We start from the raw sequence: 25,697 nt of genomic DNA on the forward strand, positions 1-25,697 counted from the left end.
AGGATTGAAAGAAGGCTCTTAGGGAAAGCTAATGTTTAGTGTTTCTCATAACTGTTACGATCCTCCAAGCCAAATGGGGTGCAAAACTCAAAGAAACAGCAGAAAAAATTATCCCTTTGTTCTACAGACTTTTGCTCCACTCTCAGAAACCTACTTCTCTGGTGTAGAATTTTCTTTTGTTACATTGTAATACAGTTCACATAAGCAGCTCCCTCCATCATCCATCGCTCAAATGTAGGGATGTTTCCTTTCTCATAGCTGCCTCTATCAACTCTAAATAGATTCATGCAATGCGACATAAAAGGATTGAATAGAGTGAACCTTCACGAGCCCCCATCAAGTCTGAATATATTCATGGGATGTAAAATCACAATCTCTGAGAGGCTGTGTATGTTCAAGGGAAAGACTGCATGAGTGCCACCTAAAGCTATGTTCAATTCAAAATGGTCAAAAACAACAGTGATGGACAAAATGCAGTACAATGTCATACATTCACCCCAGTACAGAGATCTGGGCCTAAATCCATCGTTTTTTTGCTCACCATGCTGTTCCAGTTTGAACCCAGCCATATGCAAATCAGCCTTGACCCTGTGCCTCATGGGTACAGTCCAGCCCGAACTGCCAAGCCAGGTCCTCACTGGACTGGAAACAAGCATCCTAGGACCGGTTTCGGGGTTTCACCCCTCTTCAGCCAGGATAGTGTGATTCCAGTGGCATGGAGAGCACGGGACCCACGTCTGGGCATACCCTTCCCACTCGGGTGACAAATGCAAAAACAACAGTGATGGACAGAATGCAGAACAATGTCATACATTCACCCCAGTACAGAGATCTGGGCCTAAATCCATCATCTTTTTTGCTCACCATGCCGTTCCAGTTTGAACCCAGCCATATGCAAATCGGTCTTGACCCTGTGCCTCATGGGTACAGTCCAGCCCGTCGATCATCTTGTGTGTTTTGCAATTCAAAATGGTCTCCACTCCTTAGATATCCCTTGTTTCTTAGAAATTTGATAGGTTAAAGACTTTTTTCCCTCAAGATTTGTTACTCTCCCATCATCGTGCCATTACATGTATACTAGTAGTTATGGTGAGATTGTTTCATATTTTTAAGAATTTTCCATATAATTAACCGATTCGTAAATACATTTGCAACTGTGTAATTTTATGTCCAGTGTTTGCTACAATGTGCATTTTTGATGCATCACTTTATATTGATGTTCTTCAGTTGGTGAACTGTAAATTGATACATTTTAAATGAAGACATAACCGCTATAATTTAAATACTGTCATATCTTAAGTTGCTTTCATGCTTGTGTTCTAGAGGGCGACCGTTGGGTCCAGCGGTGGATAACAAGGCAGGCATTTGGGGTGAAAGTCCACCAAAGTTTGTCACCAAGCCCAGTAAAGTGATTGTCAAAGAAGGCCAAATGGGGAAGTTCTCCTGTAAAATAACCGGCCGGCCACCCCCTCAAGTAAACTGGTTCAAGGTAAGTGAATCTCACCGATGAATTACAAAGTCTGCTTCTCATTGCAGCCCAGAGTAACGCTGAATAGATGGTTGAGAATCCCTTCTATGAACTCGTCAATGCTACACTTGTTCCACATCTCACGTCTGAGGAAGTCTGTGTCTGAAAGGGTCAGATAAAAGTTCTGATTGCCATTTATTAGAAGGCCTGTAAACACTGATCAAACCACCCTTGTGTCCCTCTTCCTCCTCCTTTAATTGCCTACTGTGTTTTTTAAGCAAGTAATTTTGCTATGCCCAGTGTCACCTATTGATTCAGTATAGCTTCCTGTCTGTAGAAATTTCATGTGTGCACATGTAAGCAGAAGCTTCTGCAGCCACCGTGGATCATAGGGCTAAGGCAACCACAGTTGTTTCATTATTGTAGGTCTGGCTATAGACCGGCTTAGTTTTTGGAATTCCTCATGTTATCAGTTATTGAAAACCTGCAGTAAGAAGTATAGAGGGTAGACTTTAGGTCAGCCCCTTTCAGCCATTGCCTTTCATGTTTTTTATGATTTTCCATAGCTTAGACGGGCTTCTCATCAAGGTCCTGGAGTTTTAGGGATAGCTACATTGTTCCAGTTGTGTTCCCATTAGGGTTTGATGCTGGGACATCAACTAGTCCTTTTATTAGAGTGCACTTGTGAAATGTAACTTGTAATTAAGACCCAATGTGTGTTCTTTGATGTACTTCTTTCGCTGGTTGATGATTTATGACCTTTTGTGTAAATGTTCTTGCTCTAGGCTTCTCCAACGAGTAGCTCGTGAGCTACTGGTAGCTCTCCAGCTACCTGTAAGTAGCTCTCCTGTGTGCAGGCCAGCCTACTAAATTAGAAGCTTGTGCTTAGTTGAATTAATATATTTGTACCAAAATTGAAAAGTGTGTATTTTTCAGAACTCATAAGCTGATGTTTGAAAACAATGGTGGAATTTCCAAAACATATTTAAAGCTGATAGTTGAGTAATAAGTCATGAGGCATTGGGGAGACTAATTTCTCCTAATGTCAGGGGCATTACATCTATGCCGGATATGTATTATATTTTAAGGACGCTTCAAGGTAAGGTTTAAGGCTTTTATTAAGCTGAAAGGGATAAGCCACCAACTCCTGCTGCCAGCCCACAGTTACTCCTGAAGCAAACTGTGCAACAGAATGCTACCATGGAGATGGAATAGGACTAGCGCATGCAGCACGTTTCAAAAGATCACAACATATTACCCACGTAGAGGCATTCCACATTGGAAAAAACGTTTCTTTTTTTTTTTTTTACTTTACTGCTGGCAACTTTGCATAATACACTGAGGTGATCACTTAAGATAATCTTGCTTTGGGTGGCCACTAATGTAGCGTCTGATGTGGTTACTATTACAGATAATATTAGTAGCTCTGAATGGTTTTACTGGAATAAGCGTAGCTCTTGCTGCAGAAAAGATTGGAGATCCCTTTAACCTGTCATTAATACGCAGTGCTATTTTTTTCATTTTGCTGTCATGATCATGGTGGGGCTGGGTTATAGTGCAATTTTTCAGTGCCAGAAGGGATGTCCTGACAGGTCAGTGCTGGGCTGTTTTTTATGTTTGTGAGCCTGCTTAATGGTCTGGTGGGACAGTTTTTACTGTTGATTTCTCTGATATTTCCACAAACATTGTTTGCAGCAAGGTCCAATGCATGCAGTCTTCCATAGCTTACAAACCACATACAGCATGTCTTTACAAGTTTAAAACTGCCTAATTTGCAAATGTTAGCAACTGTTTGAACTTTGTGATTCACAAATGAGTGTCAGTTTTAAAGTTGTTGTATTTAGGGCTTTTTTGTTCTCAAACTAAAGATGTGAGGCTTATGGACTATCTTACAGATGCAATGAAAATACTCACCGTTTCTCAAAAGTATCCACTACGCAATGCTTTGCTGTGTACAAATTCTCTTCATCAACCATCCTTATTTCCAGCTTCCACGCTGTCATAGCACAAAATGTTGCTTAATCATGGGGAATGGGGGCGACATATAAAATCTCTTGATGATTGCCGAAAACTTCCCTAACAAAGTGTCAGACTTACTGGCTTTACCAATGCCTATTTTATACACCTATACATTCTTCCAAATTTGGAGGAGTCTGTATTGGTGTTTGGTGGAATTTTCCCTTTTTTGAATTAAGTGAAGCTTATCTGAACTAAAGTGGAAAATACATGAAAGTATGAAGAATAAAAAGGTGTATAGGCATTGTCTCTAAGAACAAAGACTTGTATCACCTTCATGTTTCACCTGCAATTAAAAAAGTTGAGCTAGAAGGATGGATGGAAGACGCTTGCATCAGTGAGAAATTACCACCAAAAATGATACACGCCAATGCTGTCCAAACTTGCTGGGTTTAATTTGCTTCTGTTGAAACAAGCACACCGGATTCCCTGCAATGAAAGGTAAATATTTAGATCCTTTCTGGACCTATAGCTTTTTCCCTACTGAAGGCCCGATCACCAATTTAGATGCTATTTAATGCACCTGTTAAATAACAATAACACAGGATACATTATTTACTGGGTGTGCTACATATGTTATGTTATGTTATGTTATATGCACTTGTAGCGTGCACAGATACTCCAAATAGGGATGTATGTCGTTACAACGCACACTTTTACAACGCATGCACTTACTACGCATTTTTTACAACGCATAATCCATTACAACGCACTACACTTACAACGCATGACACTACAACGCATTTTTAAAAACTACCTTTACAACGCATACCATTACAACGCATAATATTAAATTGCATTTAAGGTAAGTATTAGATAGTATAGGGGTAAAAATTACTATTCTAACTCCAGGGGGTGGAACAGTAGGGTAAGTGTTGGATAGTATAGGGGTAAAAATTACTATTCTAACTCCAGGGGGTGCAACAGTAGGGTAAGTGTTGGATAGTATAGGGGTAAAAATTACTATTCTAACTCCAGGGGGTGCAACAGTAGGGTAAGTGTTGGATAGTATAGGGGTAAAAATTACTATTCTAACTCCAGGGGGTGCAACAGTAGGGTAAGTGTTGGATAGTATAGGGGTAAAAATTACTATTCTAACTCCAGGGGGTGCAACAGTAGGGTAAGTGTTGGATAGTATGGGGGTAAAAATTACTATTCTAACTCCAGGGGGTGCAACAGTAGGGTAAGTGTTGGATAGTATAGGGGTATAAATTGCTATTCTAACTCCAGGGGGTGCAACAGTAGGGTAAGCGTTGGATAGTATAGGGGTAAAAATTGCTATTCTAACTCCAGGGGGTGCAACAGTAGGGTAAGTGTTGGATAGTATAGGGGTAAAAATTGCTATTCTAACTCCAGGGGGTGCAACAGTAGGGTAAGTGTTGGATAGTATAGGGGTAACAATTGCTATTCTAACTCCAGGGGGTGCAACAGTAGGGTAAGTGTTGGATAGTATAGGGGTAAAAATTACTATTCTAACTCCAGGGGGTGCAACAGTAGGGTAAGTGTTGGATAGTATAGGGGTAAAAATTACTATTCTAACTCCAGGGGGTGCAACAGTAGGGTAAGTGTTGGATAGTATAGGGGTAAAAATTACTATTCTAACTCCAGGGGGTGCAACAGTAGGGTAAGTGTTGGATAGTATAGGGGTAAAAATTACTATTCTAACTCCAGGGGGTGCAACAGTAGGGTAAGTGTTGGATAGTATAGGGGTAAAAATTACTATTCTAACTCCAGGGGGTGCAACAGTAGGGTAAGTGTTGGATAGTGTAGTGTAATATTATGCGTTGTAATGGTAGGCGTTGTAATGGAATGCGTTGTAAAGGTAGTTTTTAAAAATGCGTTGTAGTGTCATGCGTTGTAAGTGTAGTGCGTTGTAATGGATTTTGCGTTGTAAAAAATGCGTTGTAAGTGTAGTGCGTTGTAAAAGTTGCGTTGTAAAGGTTGTTCCCCTCCAAATAGTGTCCCGGCGCGAGCACGACAAGGATAACACAGCCAGAGATAAAAGGACTAAAACAGGAGGGTTTTCAGATGCTTTCTAAACTCACATAACATCAATTACGAGTTTGGGGGAATAACATGCACATTTTTGTGTTTAACACGCAAAAATCTGAATGATACAGTAAATACCGTATGTTTTTCCACTGTTAAATGTCTGTAAATTTGACCTGACATAGTTTAACAAAGGTTGAGTTATTTAACGCATGCGATAATTATTGCATGTGTTAAATACCTTCAAACTTATAATTCCGACCCACTCGTAATCAGGCCCAATGTCTTAGGTGTGCAACAGTACCGGGCAAATGTTTTTAAAAAATTAGGGCTAGCACTCGAAAAAGTTGGTGGTGTAAAATCTGGCTATTAGTGAAGAAAGTGCTAAATCCAGAGTAGAATTCCCTGGCAACATTGTCTCCGCCATACTAGATAACATGATGGAGGAAATACTACAGTCAGTTCTTACTCCAAAAATTGCAGGATTTTCAATACTCCCTAAGACGCAAAGTCTTCTGAATTTTTTTCTACTAAAACTAGTGCAGAAAAGTTTCAAAATAAGGCCCCTTTGAGTACAATCCATCAAGTGAGTACTGGCAGTCTTACATTTTGCCGCTTTAGTTCTCTTACAAGTTTCATTAAAACTTCTAAACAAGCGTCAATTCTCCTAGAATCTGAGAGGGTCTCGTTTATTCAGTCAAATGCACAAGAACTCTGACAAGATAACTTACCCTTTCCGTGTCCGATTTCCCATCGTGCAGGTTTAAAGTATAGAAGTCCTCTTCTGTGGTAGTCACTTCAGATACCTTCTCTCAGCTAGGTGGCCCAGTGCAAGTGTTGCCTTGAGTCAGCAGGTGATGGAGGAAAAAGGCCACCTCAGGTTCTATATAAAAAATAAACTATATGTGGCAACAGTTGCCCATCTCAGCCAGAGTAACCACAGTCACTGGTACCAGGAAGGGTTTTGTTCTAGGAGGATAGCGCTACTCACCCTGATTGATGTATTGTGGGGTATTGTAGCAACGGGTTTTAATGATGCATGGATGTAGAGTGACTAGAGATATGCCAGCAGGATGACAGCAAAGATGAGCCTCTCCAAACACTACTCCTCAGCCTTCATAAACTCTCAAAGGGAGTGTTTATCTCTTATACATGTATGTGGGACTCCTTCTTCCAAACCTACATTGAGCCGGCTTTTTTTTTCCATACTCCACTGAGTTATAGTTAAATGAAAACTTGGTGTGTCACCAGGCCTCGGTAGCCACCTAGTCAAGAACCTTTTCCCCTAGGATCTTGAAATCTTGCACTGAAGGGGAAGAAAATCTCCTGTTTGGTTTCACTTGGTTTGTCACCACTCATAGGATCCTAAAAAGGTGAAGGATGGATCGTTGGACTGCAGCGCCCCTGCAGGGACACCGTGAAACTGCTCCAATCTTCCTCTCGGCTTTAGCTTGCTAACTAGAGGAAGATATGAAGAAAGGGAGGGGTAGAAGAAGGAGGGGATTTAGTTACAGCTGATTGCCTCTTGTACCTTCTCATACATTGAGGTTCTCTGTCCACTGTGGCTGTGAAAGTCGCTCTCTCAAACTACCACTCTGTTTCTCCCGCTCTAGCTCCTCCTATCAGGAATCTCCCTCCCCCCCCCCCCCACCCCCCCCCCCCCCCCTCCAACGTTTGCTCTGTTTAGGCTTTTAATGTCACTTACTTAAGAGAGGGCCTAAACTGCTTAATATTCTGCCAATTTAAGTGAGGTTTGCTCCATTTCCGATTCAGTAGAACCTCCGCCAACTCGCTGCAGTGCGGACATAAGCAGGAAATAAAAGACTATATTGAATCCTCAATAACCCTTTGATGCTGAATCTGCCTGCCTTTTAGAAAGCCAACACTGACATCTAGCGTCTGAGTCGTATAACAACACAATCCCTCGCTGATTATGAACACTGACGAATATATATAGAGGACCAATCAGTACCTGTTTGGCAGGGCCCACCTTCAGATACCCCTTAATTTCATAGCCTGGGAAGGACATTAACATATGTAATGTTTTCCTCAAGTCAGCAAGAGTACTGAAACACCAAGTCGGTTTGTTGACAAACATCAAGTTGGTACAAATCTAGCTTGTCATGGCTTTCTTTTAATCTGTAACTCTATTTCTGTTGTGTTAGATTAATTCTGATGGGTCGCTTTTCTGTTATCTGGTCTCCTGCACTGTTACTGCCTTACACCGTAATGAGGAACTGTCATCACAGAGTGAAATCACTTAAGAGGATTCGAAAGGCTAACAAACATAAACTTATAACACAAACTAAAACTCTGACTAAAATGAAAAGGAAGTAGTGCCTTATCTGCTTCCATGGATTTCGCTGTTTGTTTTTTAATTTGGTCATTTAATGGTGTGTTATTTATTTGCTCACATTCGGTTTCACTGTGACTACCCCAAATTACCCTACTCTGCACGCCTAACAACAACTTCATTCATTCATTGATATGATTAATACGATTGAGTGCTAGCCTTGCGAGTAAAAACAAAGCAAGCCGATTGTTACACTCATTCAGTGTATCATACACATGCAGTGGGTTTTGTTGCGCCACTTGCTTGAATAGGCGACTGTTTCCATCAGCTGCATCTTGTTATCTTTTGCTTCAGGACGATTTACAGTTGCAGCAGAGTGATCGTTTCAACATGGTCGAGAAGTCTGGTTTACACGTTCTGGAAATTCAAGATGTTCGTCTGGCTGATGGTGGAACGTACACCTGCGTGGTAAAGAACTCCTCGGGAAAAGCCTCCTTGTCTACAGAGCTTGTCGTTCAAGGTAAATAACAAGTGCCGACGTCACCAAAAGGCCAGCTTTGCCAGCATATGCATATGTACAGCCCTTATTCCCACATGCAGACTCTTATGCATTAGTACTGCCTCGTTCAAGGTAAATACAAGTGCTGACGTCACCAAAAGGCCATCTTTGCCATCCTATGCATATGTACAGCCCTTATTCCCACATGCAGACTCTTATGCATTAGTACTGCCTCGTTCAAGGTAAATACAAGTGCTGACGTCACCAAAAGGCCATCTTTGCCATCCTATGCATATGTACAGCCCTTATTCCCACATGCAGACTCTTATGCATTAGTATTGCCTCGTTCAAGGTAAATACAAGTGCTGACGTCACCAAAAGGCCAGCTTTGCCATAATATGCATATGTACAGCCCTTATTCCCACATGCAGACTCTTATGCATTAGTACTGCCTCGTTCAAGGTACATTCAAGTGCTGACGTCACCAAAAGGCCAGCTTTGCCATAATATGCATATGTACAGCCCTTATTCCCACATGCAGACTCCTATGCATTAGTACTGCCTCACATGCCCAACTGCAGTCTCACAATATCATGCAGCCCTAAGGGGCTACCATAATAGACCATGGACCTGCCATATTTTGTGGACACCACCACAAATTCATAGGCGTTGGCATTTGGCTACACACTTAAACCAGAAATACTGACCCCACAGTTGAAAACAATGCAATCAATGCACATGAACCAAATGATTATTTTAATCTTCTAACAACCGGTATAGCCCAATGCGGAATGGCTATGAGACTATTATTCCAGCCACTGAGGGTAGAATGTTCTAAATTAAAAAAGGAGAGACAGAGAGCCAAATATTGGAATTTTGGAGATCTTTATGAATGTACTGACATCACGTCTGAGTATGTTAGCTGTGCCATTAATTACAATTCTAATGTGTGTTCAATCAAAGCATACATATACAAATTTCAAGAAAAGGGCAATTTATAGGTTATTTTCTCAAATTGCTTGTGAACTTAATATTTGCCCATGAGGCAATCACATGCATGTAAATTTGTCACTGAATCACTTTTCTTCTTGAAGAATGTACACACTTCATGCTCACTGGTAACATCCAGGATGTTTTAGATCAGCACTCACATTGAAAGGTTCGGGGTAAGTGAGGCTTTATGTGTAACAAGGGGCATGACTTCTAGTTTACTGTTACAGTAAACCAAGCATGCAGAGTAGGTTAATGTTGTTTATTTCACATTCTGAATTATTTACTTTGATTTCTATTTATCTTCTTTTAGGTTCAGATACGACAGACAGGTATGTGTACCCTCTATGTGCTGATTTTTTATTTTACAAGCCATGGCTGTTATTTTGGGATTAGTGGGCATTGGGAATAATGTGTGGTCTCTTTTGTTCTGTTTTTTTATTTTATAAATTAGGTATTTAACCCCTTGCGTGCTTCGGATGGCCCCCGGCCGTCCAACGTCACGGGCGTGTGCGGAGGACCGCCGGGGGCCGTCCGAGCCCTGCCCACTCATTAATTCGCCCGCACAGCGGGGAATTCGCGCACTGCGCAAGGGGTTAAAGTTGTACAAGTGTTCAATGGGTACAACAATCAAGCATGGTTTACCTTCATGAATATCCTTAATTTATATCTGCTCTATTTTTGTTTCCTTGAAAATGCTTATCAACCACTGATGTACCCCTTCCACACCAGGTATTTGGCCTTTATTTGAGTCTCTGAAATGAAACATAGAATGGGTTGACTATGGCCAAACCCCTAGTATATTGCAAGTTTACGATTTGCAAAGAATTCGAAATAGGCACTTTTGTTAAGATCTCACAATTTTTACAAAAGTGCCCACAAAAATTGAAGTTTGAAAAAAGAGACACAACCTTTCTTTATTGACACTGATCTGCTGCTGAGCTGATAAAAGGTCAGTGAGCAACAGGGCAAAAGGCAGAAGTGGTGTTAACTATGTTGCCTGCCTTGTAGTGCACTGAGGCTGCTCCTGTGTAATGAGCCTGTGGTCCGCATCACATATTGTGCCTCCTGATGTCTCTGCTGGCCCTTGGACCTCACTAATGCCTCCCATCCTCCACTGCACTATCACTTCCCTCTTTCCCCTGGTCCCCCTCTCTGTGCTGCTCTCCGTCTCTTGTCACTCCCACCTCTCCCATGTCTCCTCTGTCCATAAACCACCTGCTGCCCTGTGACTCCTCCCTTACCTCCACCCCTCGTCTCCTGTGCCAACCCCCTCACAGAGCTCATCTGCCTCTCCCACCACCAAGACTTTTCTGCTCCCTGTCCCCGCTCCTGTGCCCCCCATCGCATTCTGACCTGTGCACCACAGGAAATGCATGATGTCTGATGCCAGTGAGTTCAGAGGTTTCATATTGCAGCCTGCACACTGTGGCACCAGACATCCTCTTATTCCAGGTGTGATCCTCGGAGACATTTTAAGGCATGGGCAAAGTGAACAATTGTCCAGGTTCCCCACCATTCTCAGTCCCCCATTTAAAGTGATTTGAAGAGTCGAATTCATGCCACAAAAACTTTGCTCATAAAACCAGCTTCTTTTCTAATTTGACAGCTGACAGAAACTTAGAGCCCAACTTAAGGAACATGCCCCCCCCCAAATTTCTTTATTTAAAAGCAATCACAGACATGGTGATCTGGTGACTCCCAGCAGGCCACCACCCCTGTTAATGGCAGCAAATCGCTGCGGGTCACAAATTGTCACCTACATCATTAATATGCACGAGGTAAGTCGATTTGTAACCTACTCCGAATCACTAAATGAAATTCAATGAGTTTCATACATAAGGAATAGCGATCACATAATTTCGATTCACAAAAAAATTCAATTAAGTAATCTCTATTCCTATTTTCATACATCTAGCCCTTAGTCTGTAGCTCAGAATCCTTATACTACCGAAAACCATGAACAGATTATTGAGCAGGCAAAACTGTGGAGGGGGTCTCTCTTCAGACTTGAGTCAATCTTCAAGGGAAATGTTCCATAGAAAAGCCTATCCAAACTGAACCTCGCCTTGGAGGCGACCACCCGAGACTGAGGCTTAGATCATGCCCTTGGAGTAGCTCTTTAAAGAGCCTCAGAGCAGTGGTGTCAGTTCTTGGGGACTTGTATTGACATTCTCTGATAGGGTACCCTCACAGTTGTCATGGGAGCTGATGACCAGTGTAAGAAGCTGGTGCTCATCTGCCAGGAGCACTCCCAGTGCAGAGCACCTGTGGAAACTTAGCTGATGGAATACTTAGGGGTAAATAACCAAAACTTATCTGTACAGTAGACAGAAATTTAGCTCTTGGTGTCTTCTGTGGTATTTGCATCTCTGCAGGCAGGGTAGCTATGGCAAAAATGCTCTAGCAAAGCGAGAGGAGGGGGGCTCAGACTGCATATTTTCTGGTCTTCTGTCACTTTGCAAATTAAGGGTAGGTTCTGGACTTTCCACTGGTGGAACATGAGATTCTATGTAGCACTTAGAAAAGCACTGTTTGACGAAACCAGACCTGATATAGCCATTAAATCTGTACAATAACTAGAAACAATGCACTCGTGAGATACTGTTGGATGGCCTGAGCCAGAGGACCCCAAGGCCAACCATTTTTAGGTCTTGCCTTGCTATCGCGTAAGCGATTGCAAAGCGAGACTATAGTAAGGGGCATTTAAAAGTGCTCCGAAAAGCGAATTGCATGGCGAGCACGCGCACAATCACGCGCATCGTGCCGCCATGCAATCCGTTTGGCATCGCACTTCAAAGGGTCCGCTCCCTCACCTGGAATGCGCTCCCCCACCCCCGCCAGGCGCGCGCGCCATGCTCCGCCGGGCTTGTCTTGTTTTTCTTGCCTGCCTACCCACTCCACGGGCTTAGACTTTTTCTCTGGATTGCTTTCTCCCTAAGCTACATGTCTATCTTTTCTTTGCCCATGCTCTTTTCTGTGGATATCCACCTCTACCTCTCTTTGTAGAACTCCATCCCTCTAGGTCCAAGTTTCCATACAGACCTCCTGCCTGTCTTCCTCTCTCCCGGTCTTTCTCTTTCCGTCTGCCGCTGCGCTGCTTCTTTCTGTCTGCCCCTTCTTGCATTTGCCCAATCCTCTCTCCCTATCCGAATCTGTTCTATATACCCACTAACTTTCCCTTTGCAGTTTTTTTATACAGCGTGAACTTGGCCCGAGAGCACCGGAGCGCTCTACATGAGCACCAGGCTACTTCACACAGATTAGATTGATGATTTGCCCAGAATCACAAGTTGCTGAGCTGAGCTGGGACTCGAACCTGGTTCCCCAGTTCCCAAGATGGCATCTGTGGCTATTAGGCCACATTTCCTCCCTGCGTCTTTTTATGTCCTAATTCTCTTTGTTGCTATGCTTTACATACTTTTCTGTCCCTTTGTATAAAACCTTTAATCACATGTATGTTAATTCTTGTTCGTCTGTCCTTTTCTGGCTGTGTCTAAAACGTCTCTGGTATTTTCTGTTCGCGACCTTATCTTACGTGGCCATGCAATCTGCACGTGTGACTTTCCCTGACTCCTTTTACAGGCCGCCACAGCCACTCCATTAGTAGTGCCAACAGAAGGGAGGCCCTATTTACTTTCTTTTTAGGTCTTGCCTGAGCACTAGCGCGTCCCGTCCTCGCGATCACTTTCACTTTGATCGCGATTACTTTCGCTGTTACGGCCGTGCGGCCAATGCTTGTTTTTGTTTGTTTCCATGTCAGCACTTTGTTGGTGTGGGTATTTAAAACTGGCACCGACCACCAGGGAGTGCTCTGTGTCTCGTGCAATATTTGGTTGTGACATGCTCGTAGATTGATGCCCTGACTGCCGATCATCTATTTTAACTTGAAAATGGAAGAGGTTTATGTTTTTTGAAGAAACTCTTATAGGTCAAACTAATCAAATTGACCGGTTATTTTACCGAAAAAGTAACATGAATGTTTCTCTTCCAGCATTAAAAAAAGTAATCTGTGGGATTCCATTTAGATATTAGTCCCTCAATCCCCCAGACTCAATCCGGTCAGACTGAGCCGGGAGGTGAGAGTTTCATTGCAAAGGTTGTTGCCTGTCAAAGACGCATCACTTTTGCAGAACACCACGCTCTTTTTTAGGTCTCGCGAGCCAAAGGCTCGAAGAGACATTTTATAACTGGGCTTTTCAAAGTGCTGCCGTGGCCTAAAGCTACAGTGCACGTGAACGTGCACGCGCGCAGCGCCATGTGTCTTTCCTCTGTAGCGATCGTAATCACGATCACTTTCACTTTCGCGGGCTCCTCTGTTGCTGGCATTCCCCCCTCCCTTCTCGCCCAGCCCTTCTTGTTTTAATTATACACCGTCCCATCCTTTTGCTTTTATCACATGCCGCTGTTATTTACTTTCTGTCTCTTGCGCAATACATGTTTTCTGTGCCCATCAGGCCTCGTTTTCTTTTATTATATATTGCACTTTTCATCATTATTTGCTCATACCCCGTAATCGCACATCGCCTACTGGTTTTATAATATTGCCGCCTCTTCTCTCACCTGCAAACGCCACAGCAACAACCAGTGTTGGATGATCGTTGCTGCTGCCGAGGACGCAGAGCGAGGGCGGGATGTTCATAATGGAAAGAGGACTAAGGAAGCCTCCTTTACATGGCGGCCATATTTGAGAGGGACTTCGTCCAACTAACAAGCACAGAGCTTCCACGTTTTTCCACATTCTGAACTCAATGGTTAGCCAGTCTACTAGAGTCTGGTTAACTTTAACACAGTACAGACATTTACTTAAGTATGCCATTTCCAAGAATATACTACATGCAAGGTAAAACGTTCAGTATTGCCGCATTCTCGTACATAAAATTACCACGTCTATTTTTCTGCTGTTTTACATGACTCATGGTCACATTCCTGTTTAGGCACGGGGTGGGGAGGTAAAGCGATTTTTTTCAGAACCACTGGATTTGGAGCCAATCCTAGTGATGAATACAGGCCCCAGCTAGGCCCGCAAAGCACAAGGGTTCGCTCTCCTGTAACGGAATCTATAAGGAAGTTGGCACGGAAACTGCAAAGTACAAAGACAACGTTTATTAACCCTTAAGGGTGGTCCTACAATCCACACAACACCCTTCAGTATTGTAAGGAGTAGCACAAAGAACTTGCGTACACAGTCCCCTTTTATACACAACAGAGGGGCTCATAATGGGTGGATACAACATGAGGTCGAAGAACATTACCGTTTATGGTCATTCTCGATACTGAATCAATACATGGGCGGAGCTAACATACTCTTTGGGCCCGCGAAAACACATGGTCAAGCAAAGCTAATTATAACAGATGTGGTCAAGTCTGGGCATGCGCCAGATGGACAAGAGAGCTATTTATAAACTGTTACTAGGCAGATTACAGGAGCAACTAACACAGAGGTCGGACTCTCCTCGTGACGAACACGTGGCAGCATGTAAATACAAAATGGAGTCCGGACTTCTGTCAACATAACGAAGAAAACACGATCTAAAGGGGAAGCATTAATGTCTTCAGTAAATGCTTAATCACATTCTGCTTTAATTTACAACAGACGACCCTTTCAGCATTTACTGAAGACATCCGGCTTCCAAGAATAATCATCATATATATCAATTATCATCATTCCTTTAACCTCTTTAGCTAGACCCTTCTGGCGAGCAACATCGGCAATAGCTTTCTTATCTGGAATGCAGAATGAAATGCATACGGAACAGCACAATGGTCCACATTGAATACACATACAGAAAAGAAACAGAACTGCTATAATAATGCAGAGACCAGTTAAAACCTTCCATCCCCAGGCAGTAACCAACGCCCAAAACCATCCAGAAAAGGACCAAGTGCCGTTTTCTGTGTGGATTTCAGCTGCTATTTTATGCAGTTTGTTAATGGCGTTATAAACGGATGGCGTATGATCAGGGATGAACACACAGCAGCTACTTCCAATAATTTTACAGGCTCCACCTCGATCAGCTAGCATTACATCTAATACCATACGATTCTGTAATGCAACAATCCTAGTTATTTGTAACTCTTCCGTAAGATTCCCAAGAGCGGCAGCAGTCTGATTTGTCACAGCTTCTACCACTCTTGTCAATCTTCGAATCTTCCTACTATTCAAAGCAGCTCCAACAAAGAAAAACAGCCCTAAGTTAAAATCAACATACTGTTGCAAGCTGGTATCGGTTTGATCCACATCATCAATTGATAGAGTACGTTTATATCTATTTACCGTCACATTATTCAACAGTTTCAAATCCTTATGATATGACGCAGGTGCTAAGAATACAGGAGGTAATAGGAATGATACATAGCATACCCCAGACCACCCAGCCGGCAAACGGTAATAACCTTTATTTCCACATACAAAGTAGGTATTATGGGACGCTAGGAAGGTACTGTTATTTAACCCGTCAATGTTCAATACGGTTATGCAATCACTGACACCAACAGGGATAAAACCCACACTCTGGACACACAGGTCCGCTTGGGCTTGGGCCACTTGGATCACAAATTTGTCCTTCCCCCCAGTGTCTCTGGTGTTCGTGAAGATATAGGGAATGGATTCATTGTCTGGTCGGTACTCTTCCCATTCCCAAATTGTCCCATTTGCTTGTGGATATCCATTTTTGTCCTGATGACATTCTTTATTGAGTCTGAAAAGCAATCGTCCCACTGTCGGTTTCCGAGTGGCAAACAGCAAAGTGTACCATGCTCTACAAGAGCCATTATGAGAGAAAGGAAGTGGTATGAATGGCGTACCTCCTTTCTTCTGATGGGCTGGCATCATCCCACATATCCAACAGTTCGTAGCGTTCGTAGCAACGTGGGTGTGATGCAGCATCTGAATGAAAGTGTTATTCAAATAGGATTGCCGATGCTTCAACTCTTGATATGGCAATGTATAAAAGTAGTGCTCCGCAGGCACTGGAGTCGTCAACACAAGCGTCTTTCGAGCAGGGGTTGCCTCCTCCACAAACCATGTGGTTATACCAACGATAGCTACTGTTAGCATGAACCCCAACGCACAAAGAATTTTCTTCTTCTCCATGTCAAAGGAAACAATACCCTGATATCTTCCTGAAACTAAAAAGGTCTGTCAGAACTCTTCCCCTTGGGCAGCGGTTGATTTCTTCACCAGCGGGCCAAGACGGGTGTCACTACACTAATGCAGGGCTGATCCCCCCCCCTTGCCTCATCGGCTCTCCGTTTCACTAACCCAAGGGCCGTTCTGACAGTATGTCCCGGTACTGGAAACCTCACTTCCTTGGTCGCAGATGATATCGCCTTCCTCCAGAAGTCGCGTGGTCCGGAAAGAGCTCCTCAGTGTCGTTTGGCTCCGCAGCACGGCCTGTCTCTGCTGCTAGGATTTCTCGTTGATCGGTCAGCACGGCAGACTCCACCAATCCGGGCGGTACCTTTCGACAGTGTAAGGAATGGATCCAATTCTTCCTGTTCGAGACTCGCACTGCCGTCCTTGTTGCAAGGAGGACTTGCTCAGGTCCGACCCATCTCGGCTCCAAACTGTTCGTTCTGTCGAAAACCTTCACCATGACATGATCCCCAGGCCGGAGACCATGTCCTTCGCCGGTAGACCGATCAGGGAGCGCCTCTCGGACCTGTTGATGAATAGAAACCAAATTATCCGTTAACTGTGCCAGATAATCGCTCATCATTACACAAGGTACATCATACACAGCCTTAGGCCTTGGTGGACCCCAAATATTCATTGGGCGTCCAAATACGATTTCATATGGCGTAAGGCCAGTCCGAGAGTGTGGCACCGACCTAATTGACAATAACGCCAGTGGCAGGGCGTCTGGCCAACTCAAAGATGTTGAAGCTTGGATTTTGGCGATCTTAAGCTTCAGTGTACCATTATACTTCTCGACTAGTCCTGCAGACTGGGGGTGGAATACGGCGTGGAACTTCTGGGTGATGCCTAGGCCCTTCAAGACATATTTTATAACATCCGCTACAAAGTGAGGGCCATTATCACTCCACAGAAGTCTACAGACGCCGTATCGAGGGAAAAACTCTTTCAGCAATAGCTTCGCTGTAGTCATTGCAGTATTGTCTTTCGTAGGGTACGCCTCAACCCATTTACTGAAGGCGCAGACCACTACTAGAACATACTTCAAATTGTTACAGCGCTCAAGCTGGATATAGTCCATCTGCAGAACCTCAAAGGGTGCAGTGGGCGTCGCAAATCCTCCTGCTGGAGTTCGAGTGCCTTTCCCTGGGTTATATTTCAGACAGATCATACAGGTCTGCACCACCCTCTTTGCTGTGCTAGCAATCTCTGGATGCTCCCAGACTTGGGTAAGCAATTTCACAATTGCGGAAGCTCCAACATGTGCTAGCCCATGTGCCATTTGAACCATAGGTTGTACAAAAGCCGTGGGTAATTTCCATCTATCCATCTGCTTATTTCTCCAACAACCCTCATCATCCAGTTCTCCTTCGCTAGCCCATCGTTCCCGCTCTTTGTCAGAAGCGGTCCTTTGTATTTCTCGCACTTCTTCCTTCGCATCACGCCATCTTTCCACCTGTGACTTTACTACATACATGGCAGTAGCGCCGGGCTGCATCGCAGTCTCCCGTGCTACGCGATCCGCTAACGCATTCCCTTTTCCAACTTTATCAACTACTTTCCTATGGGCACTACACTTAACAATAGCAATTTTCTTCGGGTATGTCAATGCGGTTAAGAGATTGTGGACTAACTCCCCATGCATTATCTGTACCCCATGTGACGTTAAGAACCCTCTCTCCTTCCAGAGTAGGCCGAAATCGTGCGCTACTCCGAAGGCATAGCGGCTATCTGTGTAAACATTCACACACAATCCTGTACTGAGCTCACATGCTCGTGTTAAGGCTATCAGTTCTGCTGCTTGAGCTGATTTCTGCGGTATGCGTGCTGTCTCCACTATCGTCTGTAACGTGGTAATTGCATACGCTGCTGAAGTTGTACCATCTGGTAGCTTCAGGCATGATCCGTCTACCCACAACTCTCCATCTACATCTGAAAAGGGCGTATCCTGGAGATCAATACGACCCTTTGTTTGTTCCTCAGTCACAAGAATACAATCATGCGCTTTCTGCGCCTCAGGCTGGGTCTCGGGGTATGGCAACAATGTGGCCGGGTTTAATGTCACGCACCTTTTTAACGTAATATGAGGAGCCAAAAGCGTCAACTCATATCCCGTTAAACGGGCACTGGTCAAATGCTGCGTCTTTGTTTGATTAAGCAGGGCATCCACAGCATGGGGAACTAACACCAACAATTTATGGGACAACACAATTCCTTCACTTTGGCGTATTGACACAGCTGTCGCCGCAACCGAGCGAAAACACCCTGGCAATGCTCGGGCGACAGGATCAAGTACAGCCGAAAAGTATGCACAAGGGCGCTGCTTATCGCCGTGCATCTGCACTAAGACTGATAATGCACATCCATCTTTCTCATGCACATACAACGAAAAGGGTTTTGCATAATCAGGGGTCCCTAACACTGGTGCTGAACAAAGGGCCTGTCGCAGTTGCCGAAAAGCAGCATCACACTCATCTGACCAAGGGATTGGGATAGGCGTGTCTTTTGTCAAAAGAGCTAGTAATGGCTTAGCTATGTGTGAAAACCCCAATATCCACTGTCTACAAAAAGAAACAAGGCCCAAAAATGCACGCACATCCTTCTGCGTGGATGGTCTCGGTGTGTCCAAAATTACTTGGATACGATCTGATGTGAGTGCACGTCCCTCCTTAGACAAAAGGTGACCCAAATAAGTCACCTTTGGTCTACAGAATTGCAATTTCTTCCTAGAGACCTTGTGATTGTGGGATGCTAAAAAGGAAAGTAAGGCTAGCGTGCTTTTCTCGCACAACTCCAGGGTGTCAGCCGCCAACAGGATGTCATCGACATATTGAATGAGGGCGACCCCCTCGAGTAAAACGAAGGAGTCCAACTGTCGCTTCAAAGCCTGACTGTAAATACTAGGGCTTTCTGTATAACCTTGGGGAATTCTACAAAAACGATAAGATCTATTGTTTAATGTGAACCCAAAAAGAAATCGGCTATCAGGGTGAATGGGAATAGAAAAGAAGGCATTTTTCAAATCAATCACTGAGAACATGGTCGCCGTAGGCGGGACCAAGGTAAGCAACGTCGTGATATCGGAGACCACCGGGTACTGAGGTATCACGATCTTATTTACCTCCCTCAAATCAATTATGAACCGATAGACCTTTGCATCCGTGTCCTTTTTCAGAATAGGGAGAATCGGACTGTTACAGATATTATAGGGAACTTCTTCCACTACTCCTACTGCGATCAAATCTTGCACAATCTGTATGAGAGCTTCCTCGCCCTCCTGGGAAATACGATACTGCGGGAGGCGTGGTAGCACCGCCCCCTCCTGGACACTAATGTGGACCGGAGGAATCACCATTTGTCCCACATCTGTGTCCGAAGTCGCCCATAAAGCTCGGGGGAGGGTAGCCAACAATGCATCCTCTGATATCGTACACATCCGCCCAGCCCTGGGATAGTTGTCATTTAAGATCACCCTCACACCCTCAGGGGAGCAGCGGATTGTAGCCCTAAAGTACTTTAACATATCAAGGCCCATAATGTTATCCGGTGTATACGGAGCAAGCAGAAACGGACAGGGCGCAGAAAAAGAATCAACCTTAAATGTAAGGGGCTGTGAAAGAGGGCTTCGGGAGAGTGTACCGTCAAACCCTACCGATGTAACTATCGAGCCGGATGGGGGAGCCCCCGGAACCAAGTACCTAGACAATGCACTACGTGTCGCTCCTGTATCCACTAGGAACTGATCAGTAGAACCTAAAACCTCAGCCGATACATAAGGACCCGTCTGATCGACCGGCACCTCAACTGATTCGGACCCCCATCCAACGCATTCCTATGCATGCTGAGAATCATGATATCCCGATTGATCGATGTCCGATACATGGTACTGGTGCTGGCGATCAAAAACATTTGAGCTATCTCGGTGCTGCCCGGCAGTATCGAAACGGACATTATCGTTAGAATTCCCTCTAAAGTTCAAGAAGCCCCCTCTACCTCTCGGGCCACCCGGAGTGTGCCCCTGACGCGAAGCACACAACGCTGGGCAATCCCTGGCCCAATGGCCCAACTGCTTGCAGTACGCACACTGGTTCCTATTCAAATCAGGTCGGCCCGAAGGGGGACCATAAGATCCGCCCCTTCCTCTATTATTATTACCCCGTCGGGGCGGGCCATATACTTGTGCTAACATCACCTTGGTTTTGAGATCTTTCGATTTCTTCTCCTCCTGGCCCTTCGCCTCGTGCTCCTGACGCTCATAATACTGAGCGATGGTCAGAAGGGCCGTCGGTGTCGCGGAGGACCAAGAACTCTCACTCGCCTTTAACCGGGCCGCAACTGCCGGTAGCAGATTAGCCACATATTTGTCCGCGAAAAGATGGCGGCCTGTGTCGTCAGTAAGCGACTGGCCACTAAAGTCATGAAACGTCTCCTCAAAGCGCGTAAAGAAATCTGCAACTGACTCGTCAACTTTCTGTTTACATGCAGCTAACATATTCCAGTCAATCTTTTTGGGGGGGATAATCGTCTTTAACTTAGTCACAATAGCAGCGGGGAGATCTAAAATACTCTGCGGCGGTTTCTGCGCGGGCTTCCTCTCCCTGTCTTCATCCTCAAGCTCAGACCACCGGGCCTTAAAGGCAACTATATCATCTACCTTTCGTACAGATCGCCACATATCCGGTGGTAGAATAAGGCCAAAGAACAGGTCTATATCTGCTAAAGTCATAACGCAAGAATTCAAGGCCCCCTCGACTTCTTCATAGAAGGCCGCTGGATTCTTACGGGGGTCAGGCAATGCATTCTTCAATGCCATAACATCGGCTCTATGCCACGGAGTATAAACCCAATTATACACAAAATATCCCCTAGCATCGACAGAATTAATGTCCGGGCTAGTCCCCGCTCCTTTAGGAGGAACATACAAAGGCGCCGCCTCTCGCATTGGTTTAGCATGCACTACATCATCCTTATCTGACTGGGAGGTAGATGGGTAGCCCCCTGCCGCAACCGAATCCGACTGCTTCTCCGCCTCCGTTTGTTGGCGTGCTTTCTCTCGAAGGGCCAGCACCTCGTCCCGCAAGGCGAACAGCCGCCGAGCCGCCTCAGGAGCCTTAGAGGGAGAAAAAGCACCGTTACGTATTGCTCTAGCGTCCGAAGACACTTCGTCAGGCTCAAGAACATGAGAATATTTTCGGAAAGCAGTAATCACTTCTTCCGCGAAATGACCCAGAAAATACACTTTCTCTCTCTCCTGCCATGACCCCCAAGTTCGGAATAATTCCTCCATGGATACCTTGCCTTTAAGCGCACGGAAGGAAAGTGTCCGAAGCTCAGCCATTTGCTCGGCCGACAGCATGGACCGTGTGTCTACCTTACCCGAAACCGGGTCAGAATCTTGCGGCCGTGGAGCAGATGCGCCAACATAAGGGGGCGGAGAGCGATCTAGCAAATAAAAATCATCATCAGGATTATTAAGGACAGGATAAAGCGGCTGACGAACAACATATTGACCCGAAACTTGTAGCCTACGCTCTTTCTCTTGTCTGTCCGTTTGCTCTTTGTCCTCCCGACACTTCGCTTCCTGCGCTCGCACATGATCATTCTTTCGTTGCTCCTTATCAAACAGCGCTTTCTCACGCTTCTCTCGCTCACGCACTTCCTTCACCCATAATCGCACACACTCAAACATATCCTGACGAGCACGTCGCTTACACATACACTGTTCCACATACTCAATCTTACGTATATCAAACGATCCATACAAAGGCCATCGCAACTCAGGATCCTTCTTCGTGTATTTCCTCCATAACGTGCTGTACATTATGGAAGAAAGACCATGCTTCACATACATATCCCTATTAGGAGTCCCCTCTGGGGGAGCCGGAGCAGATTCCTCGAGGTTCAACCGGTTTCCAAAACAGCAGCACCACTTACGGAGTGCGCTAAAAGCAGGCATGCTAGGAATAATGCAAAATATGCAATATTATAAAGAAAATGGCACTTAATCGTTGCGCCGTTCAAAGTTTACACAGCTCCGGAGAAATTTCTCCACATTACCTGCCTATATGTGTTGCAACGCATATATTTTCACAAAGACAAATTCAAAATATGACTAGTCACCATCAATCAAACTCAAATAGCCAGACCAGGCTTCAAAACTCGGAGCAAGTACCGTACAACGGTTCTTACCAATCAAGAGTCCAGGTTCCAACTGCCAAGCTCCACAATCGCCCAGTGGCGGATGGTGACATTTGAAAGTGGTGGGGCGTAAACTTTCTGTCGGAGTGCACCGTGGCGAGCGAGCGCAGCGAGCGAGCTCGACCACCTTAGAGGGGGTTCGGGGGGGTTTTTCCCCCCGAGAAAATTTTGAAAAAAAAGTGGGTAAAGGGTGCATTTTCAAGCAAATTTCAGAAGCACAGAGACTAGAGCTGCAAACACACATAGAGCCCACTGCAGAGGGTATGTTCTTAGGTGAAGTCCTGCTGAAACTAAAATGCATTAACATTATAATCTCAGTTTCCCCACTTAACAAAGAGAGTCTGACTAACGTTATGCCCACTTCGCCGGGCAATTATTAATACTGTCACTGGCTGCCCGCTCTCCTGTCCTTTGCCCATTAATTCTTTCACTGGCTGTTATTCCCCCTTTCCTCTATCCTAATGTTGGCTTGTATGTTAAAAACTACAAACCAACAGGTACATGGTACAGCATGAGGTATCTCAGATACCTCAATGGGCTTAACCCCCCCCCCCCCCCCCCTTCCGTAGTGTGGCAGCCTGGGCTGAGACAGCTTCCCTGGCTACACACACACAGCCGCACCCGAGCACTTCACAGGTCTTTAAAAAGACCATTTATGTGTTAACGAGGCTTTGTTGCTTTTCACCCCTTCTTAGAGCCCCTGCATCTCCACTCTGCATATTGCTGGAAGAGTCAGCCCCTCCCCTCCCCGAAATTTTTCGTAGACCTCCCCCCCCCCCCCCCCCCCGAAATTTGGCTCTAGTGTTGCACCTCTGCAGTAGACACTGATATTAAAAACCGAATTAAAGCGCAGCCCTCAAACTGGACTGCTGTTCTTGACGCCTTAAGGACGATGCAGTGAACCGTGGAAGCTAATGCAAGCAAATAATACGGAGCCGTCAACTGGGTATTAAAATGCAGCTATTATTGGGGGTGGGGAGGCAATTGGCCTCTCACAACGAAGAGCTCCGGGGCCGCTGCATTTGCGTCACTATTGATAGTTACGACCTTGTGAGTTCGATTCTTTACTGGGAGTGGCCAATTTAGCCCAGGGCCTCGAGAAGCCTTGAAAATATGCTTGTAAACAGGGCCGGTTATTGTTTCATATTTCCAGTTGCAATAGTCATACCAGCGCAGCCTTCGTCTTCCAGCTCATTAGCATAATTTCTGCAATGATTTTTGAGCACTGTCAGAACGCTCATGTAATGAGATCTAATTTATGCCAGAATGTTTCTCACTATGATCTTCAAATACGTCCACATCCAAACCAGCTGAGTGCATTGCCTAGTCAGGAGGTGGTAGTGGGACGGGGAGGGAGGAAGGAGGGGGTTAAAAAAAAGTTCACTTACCTGTCGGCTGCCTCCGTCCTCTCCCTGGTTCTCGGCCATCATTCATTCCCTATGAGGGCTCCTTAAACACACTCCGCTCGTGCTGCCAATTCTTACATTACTCGCTTTTCTTCATGTCCAGGCCCGCGTTGGCGCCTCTCTGCAACTGCCCCTTCAAACGATCCAGAACACCACGTCCCCGTGACGCAACCCGGCCCTCAGCCAATCCTGGCGCTGCAGCAGCGCCACTGATTGGCTGACGGCACAGCCTACTCCTCGCCCGCCGCCTGCCCATTTAGGAGACCGAGGGGCTCCTAATGGGCATGCGCAAGGCAGCAAAAATACAAGTACGCATGACTGGGCACGGAGTAAAAAATTAAGCTCCATGCCCACTCATGCGCACTTGTGCTGCCTTTCCCAAAGGCGTCCGACAATGATGTCAGTCAACATGACACCGGACCGCCCACGGTCCGACGTCATGCTGACTGACATTCACAGAGGGAGGACTCGGGAGCTGCGGTTGCGGACAGTCACAGAGGAGGGAGCTGCAGCTGCGGGCGCGGCGCGGGCGGGGGGGCTACGCCCCCACGCCCCAATGGACGCACCGCGCCTGCAATCGCCCAAACGGCTCTCACGGCAAGACCGACAGAAGAGGTCTCAGTCGATGACCGGCGCCACCCAGACGGTCAGCTCGGAAGGGAAGGAAGAAAAACCTCGGGATGCCAGGGCTAAAACGCCGCTGGCAGTGATCACGTCCCCGGCCAAACTCCTCACCTTCGTCGCGACCAGTCCTTCGAGCATCCGAGTCGCCGATGAGCCCCACGTGACGGGAGCCAATTGATGAATACAGGCCCCAGCTAGGCCCGCAAAGCACAAGGGTTCGCTCTCCTGTAACGGAATCTATAAGGAAGTTGGCACGGAAACTGCAAAGTACAAAGACAACGTTTATTAACCCTTAAGGGTGGTCCTACAATCCACACAACACCCTTCAGTATTGTAAGGAGTAGCACAAAGAACTTGCGTACACAGTCCCCTTTTATACACAACAGAGGGGCTCATAATGGGTGGATACAACATGAGGTCGAAGAACATTACCGTTTATGGTCATTCTCGATACTGAATCAATACATGGGCGGAGCTAACATACTCTTTGGGCCCGCGAAAACACATGGTCAAGCAAAGCTAATTATAACAGATGTGGTCAAGTCTGGGCATGCGCCAGATGGACAAGAGAGCTATTTATAAACTGTTACTAGGCAGATTACAGGAGCAACTAACACAGAGGTCGGACTCTCCTCGTGACGAACACGTGGCAGCATGTAAATACAAAATGGAGTCCGGACTTCTGTCAACATAACGAAGAAAACACGATCTAAAGGGGAAGCATTAATGTCTTCAGTAAATGCTTAATCACATTCTGCTTTAATTTACAACACTAGTACTCCACTTCCAAAGTGGGCAGCTGTTATGTTCAAATTCGCACCTTCTGCTTTCTTCTTCCCTCCCTCCTTCTCTCTAAAGCCCACTCAATTTTCAATCCCTACCTTCTCCTTGCTCCCAGTCCCTGGCACAGCCATTATCAAGCTGTCTCATGCCGCAAACTTTGGATTTCGACTTATTTTTTTTATTTCTTAGTTTTGATTCTCTGTTTCATGGTTGCGTTTTTTCACTTAGTAAGCATGTTTATCTACAAAGATGCACGAGTATATTTTTCACATTTTAAGCACGTGTTACTTTGA

General features: G+C 45.3%; 1 protein-coding gene across 3 annotated transcripts in view; it reads left to right on the plus strand.

Annotated features, from left to right (window-relative positions):
* The window catches only part of MYLK (myosin light chain kinase), a 1,478,514-nt gene that overhangs the window by 706,463 nt on the left and 746,354 nt on the right, over positions 1 to 25,697 (plus strand). For all 3 annotated transcript variants that reach the window (XM_085647312.1, XM_085647311.1, XM_085647313.1), the window contains 3 exons: positions 1,324 to 1,489; positions 8,121 to 8,286; positions 9,569 to 9,587. In XM_085647312.1, coding sequence (XP_085503438.1) covers positions 1,324 to 1,489; positions 8,121 to 8,286; positions 9,569 to 9,587 — 351 coding nt within the window. The remainder of the gene's footprint in view (positions 1 to 1,323; positions 1,490 to 8,120; positions 8,287 to 9,568; positions 9,588 to 25,697) is intronic.

The sequence above is a fragment of the Triturus cristatus genome, chromosome 3_2 (genome assembly GCF_964204655.1).
Source record: "Triturus cristatus chromosome 3_2, aTriCri1.1, whole genome shotgun sequence".
In the NCBI taxonomy this organism is placed as follows: domain Eukaryota; kingdom Metazoa; phylum Chordata; class Amphibia; order Caudata; family Salamandridae; genus Triturus; species Triturus cristatus.